This window comes from Salvelinus alpinus, chromosome 12 (assembly GCF_045679555.1).
Source record: "Salvelinus alpinus chromosome 12, SLU_Salpinus.1, whole genome shotgun sequence".
In the NCBI taxonomy this organism is placed as follows: Eukaryota; Metazoa; Chordata; class Actinopteri; order Salmoniformes; family Salmonidae; genus Salvelinus; species Salvelinus alpinus.
In genome coordinates, this window is record NC_092097.1 from 5,527,946 (window position 1) to 5,536,461 (window position 8,516).

Consider the following 8,516-nt stretch of genomic DNA (forward strand, 5'->3'; position numbering starts at 1 on the left):
AACTAATGGTCAAGCAACAAATATTTGATCAAATTCTAGTCTGAAAGTTACATAACCCGGTCCAAAGAGATGTGTGTCTCTTTTCAGTTTCCACCTAGATCCTTTTATACACGTAACGTAATGCAAGACTCAAAGCCCCCAGAATGTAATTGGATGTTAGAATGAAGTTTTGTACAATACGGGGTGGGGAGGGGACAAGGTACCGCAAGCACCTCCCCTAGAAATGCAGCAAATATCTCCCGTTTTCTTCCGTGGAGTGGCTACGCGCTCTGGGTGCTGGAGACTTGCTCCACGAAGCCGAGTCCTTGTATTGGCAGGCTGATGATGACACGTGCCTCCCCCGTGCCACCCCCAGGCTACCGCGTACGGCACTGACCTCAGTAACCGCCAAGTAAAACCAACTGTGGCAGCGTTGCTGCAACCGTTATTATCAATAAACGAACTGAATATATTAAATTGCAACAATTTTGCGTAATCCTCTGCGCAATACATTTCCACCCCCTAAAAAAAATCGCGCGTCAAGTTCGGACGTTTTCGTAGCGCTAAAGACTAGAGCGCGGTCACAAGATGCGAAGACGGAGCGCCGACGTCTGAAGGTGAAATGAACCAGGGGATGATCAAGAACAGGAGTACTTTGATCAAGAAGTGGAGATAGCAACTTAAAAACCATCAGGGCTTTATAAAACCACCGTCCGTACTATAGCTTCGTTTTATTCATATCCAGAAACAGAGCCGCAATCTAGTTATTGACTATTTATTTTATTTGAACAACAACAACAAATTGTCCCCGACTGGTAGACAGAGAAGGCAACCATGGCACATTTAATCCGAAGCAAGTTTCAAAATAAACTGTCAGATGCGGCCACCTCCGTGTCGAATAAATCCACGGCGAAGGTGAGCGGCATGATGGCCAGGATGGGCTTCCAGGCCGCCACAGACGAGGAGGGACTTGGCTTCGCCGCATGCGATGATTTGGATTACGACCACCGGCAAGGACTGCAGATGGACATCATGAAATCGGATGAAATGGGTGGTGGTGACACTGGAGAGGGGAGCGGAGAGGGTGGGATGGGTGGAGGAGAAGATGGAATGGCGGCTGGGGACAGCCACTACCAGAGAGATGGCACCGGACCTCCGCTCTCCGCTTCCAAAGCCTCAGGTCTGGGAGAAGAAGAAAAATCCCCGAAAATCACCGCGTGGGAAGCTGGCTGGAATGTCACGAATGCAATCCAGGTAAAGACGCATAATTAAAACAGCATGGCGCTTGCAGGTGTCCTATCCCACTCATTCATTCAACGATTACTTCGTGTTACCTGCCATATATAGGCTAGCCAAATGTTAATAAATGTAAGCCTGCATTGCTTTTCTTTCAGTTGTCACCAAATTGATTGCGAACACAAATCCCTCGTGAAAAGGCAAATAGAGGCTAAGGCATTCGATATTCCAACAGTCTCGTAAACCCGACCCTAGGCAACAGCAGTGACTGTGTTAAAGCCAGAACATCATTTTTTTGTGGGAGGTATCCAGGATGTCTCGAGACACTAATATTCCAAGGGTTCCTTTAAATACAATTTTTTTTAAATCCCCGAGCCCAATTCACACAAAAACAACCTTTTGATTTTGGATAAGGAGATGAATTGGGGTATTTGGAGATAATTGATGTGGTTTGGGAAGGTTATGAAAAAATGAAAAAAATAGGATAAACTACACACTGTTACAATAAGAAGTTAACCAATGCGAAAAAGGTCATGTTTTGTTGTATTTCATTATCTGAAGCCATACACATAGCCTAGAGAATAATTATGAAATATCTAGCATATAACACAAATATTCTAATTCCATGTACGCCCATAGACTTCCAGTTGACAAAGAAAATGACGCGTACTGATCTGTTGATGCGACTTTACGCACGAACTTGTCTCTGTTGAACTGGAGCGCATTCAAGCAGCAGTTAAACTATTCGAAAGGACCGAATCTCCCCTTCAGATCGACAGGTCACCTTCTAGATAGTCATTTCGTCAAGGTCATTTAGATACATAGCCTAAACTACGCCGCTCTGTGCTTTCCTCGATAGCCTATCATATACGTTATAGCTAGCCCATAGCTCATTTCATCGTTGCATTACGCACAGGCTATGCGTGTCTATCACCTTCAAAGGTGTACTAACGGGTCTGGGGCGACCGTTGAAGTGTTAAAATGTACTTGACAGTGTATCTGTATGTGGCAAAAAAGTCCCAAGACAAGCGCCGTCCCATCATGCGTTATTAAAGCTATGATCAACATCATGACAGTCCCCATTTAATCAGGACGTGTCTCCACCCTATTGATGAGTACAAAAATCGCTGGAAAGGGCACGCTCACAGCTAAATGGAATGCCCACCAGAACCCACACCAACAAGCAAGCATGTCACCCATTGAATCATGCACACACTACCTCATAATGCGTCATCCATGTAGGCCTACGTAAAGTGCTATAGTCATTCAACAAATGCTCCATTTTGTAAAATAATTGTTTAATTGGCAATCCTATATTTACGCCCACCCATCTCCGACCTGTTTAGTTATTATCAACAAATACCATGCTACATTTTGTAAACGTTTATCTTGAATTGATCTGGTTATTATGCCCATAAATAACTTCCTGTATGTTTTCAGGGGATGTTCGTTCTGGGTTTACCATACGCCATTCTCCACGGGGGATACCTCGGACTGTTTCTCATTATTTTCGCCGCCGTGGTGTGTTGCTACACGGGGAAAATCCTCATCGCCTGCCTGTACGAGGAGGACGAAGACGGCCAACTGGTGCGTGTAAGGGACTCCTACGTGGACATTGCAAACGCCTGTTGTCAACCGAGGTTTCCATCTTTAGGTGGCCATATTGTGAATGTAGCCCAGATCATCGAGCTGGTGATGACGTGCATCCTGTACGTGGTTGTGAGCGGTAACCTGATGTACAACAGCTTTCCCACCCTCCCCGTCTCACAGAAGTCCTGGGCCATCATGGCCACCGCCGCCTTGCTGCCCTGCGCCTTCCTTAAGAACCTCAAGTCCGTGTCAAAGTTCAGTTTGCTGTGCACTATCGCGCACTTCGTCATCAACATCCTGGTAATTGCATACTGCCTCTCTAGAGCGCGCGACTGGGCCTGGGACAAAGTCAAATTCTACATCGATGTGAAGAAGTTCCCCATTTCTATTGGAATCATCGTGTTCAGTTACACGTCTCAGATTTTCCTTCCGTCACTCGAGGGGAACATGGTGAAGCCCAGCGAGTTCCACTGTATGATGAACTGGACCCACATCGCTGCATGCGTCCTCAAAGGCCTGTTCGCCCTTCTGGCCTACCTGACCTGGGCGGATGCCACCAAGGAGGTCATCACCGACAACCTGCCGTCAACCATCAGGGCTGTTGTGAACCTTTTCTTAGTGGCCAAAGCTTTACTGTCATACCCATTGCCATTCTTCGCTGCGGTTGAAGTATTGGAGAAATCCTTTTTCTGCGAACGAGAACGCACATGGTTCCCGGATTGCTATGGAGGCGATGGAAGACTGAAAGCATGGGGCCTCACTCTCAGATGCAGCCTTGTGGTGTTCACGTTGCTCATGGCCGTTTATGTACCGCATTTTGCTCTTCTCATGGGTCTGACCGGCAGCCTGACGGGCGCGGGGCTTTGCTTTCTGCTTCCCAGCCTCTTCCACCTCAAGCTACTATGGAGAAAGCTGCTATGGCACCACGTGTTCTTTGATGTCGCTATATTTGTAATAGGAGGCATATGCGCCATCTCTGGTTTCATCCACTCAATGGAGGGACTAGTAGAAGCTTACACGTATGGCATAGAAGATTAGCCAAGCCACTGTCTACTGGATATCGATGTTATTGCACATCCCCTTGTAGTGTATAACTGAAATCCCCACTGAGCGCAGTCAGTGTATCCTTGCTTACAGAATTCATGCGAAATAAATGCGTGCACAGAATGCAGTGCAAGCATTCATTTGCGCTCACTCATTACACACACACACACACAGCGGGACAGAGTCTAAATATGATATGGACAATTCAACTTGTAATGTATAAATATGAGAACAACATGCATATCCATATTTTTCAGCGGAGTGAAGGTTTACAATAGTTCAATCGACCTACACAAAATTGCAAAATGGGACATGTTTCTTCATCTCTCTGTGGTGGTTTCCCATCTTGAGAGACGTTTCATTTGAAATGCAAGTATGTGGTTTTGGACGACAATTTGACGGCATCGTGACTAAACGGTATAAACAAAGTTGTGCGTTTGATATGATGGCACTTTCTTCGACATGATTTTCAATGTTTCAGTGGGCAGTGAATGTGATTATTAATTATTATTAACACATTGACATACTGTGATGTGGACCTATTATGATGTCAACTAATATAATGGCGATACATTATAGGCTATCAGCAAGGCAACATGAATATAATACATATTGTGAATGATGAAACAGTGTGTTAATGAATACTAGGAATATCCCAAATATCTTGGAGATTTATTTAGAAGTCATTTGTATTCTCTCCGAGCGCTATATTGAAACAGCATCAGTCATTATAAACAGCTACATTGAATGTATAATATTTAGACAAAAGAAAAGTATTGTGGAATTAGGAGGCGGAAAAGAAAACGTCCACAACCTGAGTAAGGAAAGACGTGTTTTGTAAATTTGAATAACCGTTAAAACACATGGTTAGGCCTAAACACATATCGCACAGGTTATGAAATTGGGAACAAAAAAGACGGCAAAATGCCTGTGAAGTAATAGGCTGTGTCATTATCGTTTGAAGAAGGCCCCATAAGTCCGTCACTTGACCGATATTCGCCCCAGACAGAGGAAAATGGAATTCGGTCACTGTAAATTCGAATTTATCCCCTGATGTTTCATATTATACTGCATTTTACTTGTAAACTATACCTGCGAGATTAATTGAAATGATTCCATGTCCGGAATTAAATGTCTGAATCATACAAATATGAAGAGATCATGAAAATAAGAAAATGTGCATAAAGACATTTTTCATTCTGCACAATCCAACGGTCCTGTGGAAATGTTATAAAACCGTATGTGTGGTGTATTGTGGTTTCAAAAAGATGGAATGTAAATCTCAAATCGTTATCATATATCGTGAAAATGAATATTAAAGAATAAAGAAATAAGTTCAATTATATCATATACATTTGTGTGGGTTTTATGTGATAAAAACGTAAAACCGTGAGAACATGTACACTGAACAAGAATATAAATGCAACATGTCAAGTGTTGGTCCCATGTTTCACGAGCTAAAATAAAAGATCCCAGAAATGTTACATACAAACAAAAAGCTTATTTCACTCAAATTGTGCACAAATTTGTTAACATCCCTGTTAGTGAGCATTTCTCATTTGCCAAGATAATCTATCCACCTGACAGGTGTGGCATTTCAAGATTAAAGCTGATTAAACAAAATTATCATTACACAGGTGTACCTTGTGCCGGGGACAATAAATGGCCACTCTAAAATTAGCAGTTTTGTCACACAATGCAATGCCACAGTTATGCTGTTATGCAACAGCTGACTGCAGGAATGTCCACCAGAGCTGTTGCCAGAGAATTGAATGTTCATTTCTCTACCATAAACCGCCTCCAATGTTGTTTTAGGGAATTTGGCAGTACGTCCAACAGGCCTCAGAACCGCAGACCTGCGGGATCGTCTGAGACCACCCACCTGGACAGCTGATGAAACTGAGGATTATTTCTGTCTCTAATAAAGCTCTTTTGTGGGGGAAAAGTAACTGGCTGGGCCTGGCTCCCCAGTGGGTGGACCTATGCCCTGTGGGTTTGCACAACCAAAGAATTTCTGCACAAACAATCAGAAACCGTATCAGGGAAGCTCATCTGCGTGCGCGTCGTCCTCATCGGGGTCTTGACCTGACTGCAGTTCAGCATCTTAACCGACTTCAGTGGGCAAATGCTCACCTTCGATGGCCACTGACACGCTGGAGAAGTGTGCTCTACACGGCTCAATCCCGGTTTCAACTGTACTGGGCAGATGGCAAACAGGGTGTATGGCGTTGTGTGGGAGAGCAGTTTCCTGATGTCAATGTTGTGAACAGTGTGACCCATGGTGCCAGTAGGGTTCTGCTATGGGCAGGCATAAGCTACAGACAACGAACACAATTGTATTTTATCAATTTGATGGCACAGAGATACCGTGATGAGATCCTGCAGCCCATTGTTCGTGCCATTCATCCTCCGGCGTTCACCTCACCTTTCAGCATGATAATGCACGGCCCCATGTCACAAGGATCTGTACACAATTCCCAGAAGCTGAAAATGTCCCAGTTCTTCCATGGTCGGCATACTCACCAGACATGTCACCCATTGAGCATGTGTGGGATGCTCTGGATTGGCGTGTACGACATCGTGTTCCATTTCCCACCAATATCCAGCAACTTTGTACAGCCATTGAAGAGGAGTGGGACGCGCTACATGTGCTACATGAGGCACATGGTGGCCACACCAGATACTGACTGGTTTTCTGATCCACGCCCCTACTTTTACATGCATATCTGTATTCCCACACGTTACGTTTATATTTTTTGTTCAGTGTATTTTTTCTGGATAAATATAATAAAATATGGAAATTTGTTTGGTAGAATTATTTGAGAATTATTGCAGATATAAAATAATGATTCATGAAAATACATAGCATTTTTTTTGTTTGATGCGATTGATTAGGGTTATTCCTGTGTCATAAGAAGTCTAAATTACAGGAATTCTATGCAATTACATTCCAGACCAAAAAGGTAATGTCTGTCTGTCTGTCTCTGCGTGAGAGAGAGAGAGGGTGAGAGATGCCTAACAAGCTGCACTGCGAACCACAGTGAGAGCAGGTGCACAAGTCACGTGCCATAATTATTACCATTTGCTTCTATGTTGGTCAATTTTAGCCAGTAGTTGTCTATGAATGACTGTAGCCTATGTAATTTTTTGCTAATGCTTGGAATAGCCTAGCTTTATAGATCTAAAATGTTGTTTAGTATATAAAGAAACAAAAGGGTATAGGACAGAGGTATTCCAGGCAGGTCACCCGCGATACAGGTCCGTTTGATGCTCATCCCTGTCTGAAAACATCGGGGAGATTACGTGGATACCGGTCAATAGGAGCGCTGTTACCTTCAACTCGGTTTTGGTTTCACTAAGGCGCTGTGGACTGGTATGGCGGATGTGCATAAGCACATGCGCTGATTCAAAGGTTGCGTGTTATTTTTGATATTTTTTGTTTTAAGCCTATGCCAAGCCTATGCCAAAATTCGGAGTTAATACTAAAACTTAACCTCAACGTTTGGAACAAGTTAGAAATGTGACATATGGAAAACATGGATGAACATCTAATTCTGACGCGAGACAGAGCTTGTAGGCTATTCAACCTGGGGATCACGCAAATATGTGTCACGATCGTTGGTTGAATTAATGGACCAAGGCGAAGCGTGCATAGAGTTCCACATGTTTATTGGATGAAACTCACAGAAAACAATAAAGCGCAAACCGAAACGTGAAACTAATGTAGTGCTAACAGGCAACTAGACATAGACAAAATCCCACAAAGACCCAGTGCGAAAAGGCTGCCTAAATATGATCCCCAATCAGAGACGATAGACAGCTGCCTCTGATTGGGAACCATACCAGGCCAACATAGAAAGGAAAAAACTTGACTACCCACCCTAGTCACACCCTGACCTAACCAAAATAGAGAATAAAAAAGGATCTCTAAGGTCAGGGCGTGACAATATGTTTGTCCCCCCAAAAAATTCCCATTGTTTTTGTCAACTTTATTTCTCAACTCCTAATAGTGAGCAAATTACAGTCATTGGAGCTAATTACACTCACTGGAGTATCAGACACAGGCTTTGAAAAGCACCCATGACTAGACCTACCAGTTGCTGCAAGTGCTGCTGGCTACTGGTAAGCTTTCTTGACATGGTCATTTGTTTAGCCAACACATGGCTAACCTTTGTTTAACCATAGCTAAACAGCTGCTATTAGCGAAAATGTGTCTGGAGTTATCTTTCTAGTTAATATGCCATGTTAGAGTTTACACTTCTTCCCGTTATACACTGGACAGAAATATAAACGCAACATGCAACAATTTCAAAGATTCTACCGAGTTACAGTTCATATAAGGAAATCAGTCAATGAAAATAAATTCATTAGGCCCAAGTCTATGGATTTCACATGACTAGGAATACAGATATGCATCTGTTGGTCACAGATACCGTAAAAAAAAAGGTAGGGGCGTGGATCAGACAACCAGTCAGTATCTGGTGTGACCATCATTTGCCTCATGCAGTGTGACACATCTCCTTCGCATAGTTGATCAGGCTGTTGATTGTGGCCTGTGGAATGTTGTCCCACTCCTCTTCAATGGCTGTACGAAGTTGCTGGATATTAGCGGGAAGTGGAATACGCTGTCGTACATGTTGATCCAGAGCATCCCAAACATGCTCAAC

The 8,516-nt window shown here is 43.5% G+C and overlaps 1 protein-coding gene across 1 annotated transcript; it reads left to right on the forward strand.

The window, feature by feature from the left end:
* Positions 1–275: 275 nt before the first annotated feature.
* On the forward strand, positions 276–5,199 carry LOC139535395 (vesicular inhibitory amino acid transporter-like). Its single transcript, XM_071334756.1, has 2 exons — positions 276–1,233; positions 2,656–5,199. Exons 1-2 carry the CDS (start codon positions 814–816, stop codon positions 3,841–3,843), a joined length of 1,608 nt encoding a protein of 535 aa, XP_071190857.1. The 5' UTR covers positions 276–813; the 3' UTR covers positions 3,844–5,199.
* Positions 5,200–8,516: the final 3,317 nt, after the last annotated feature.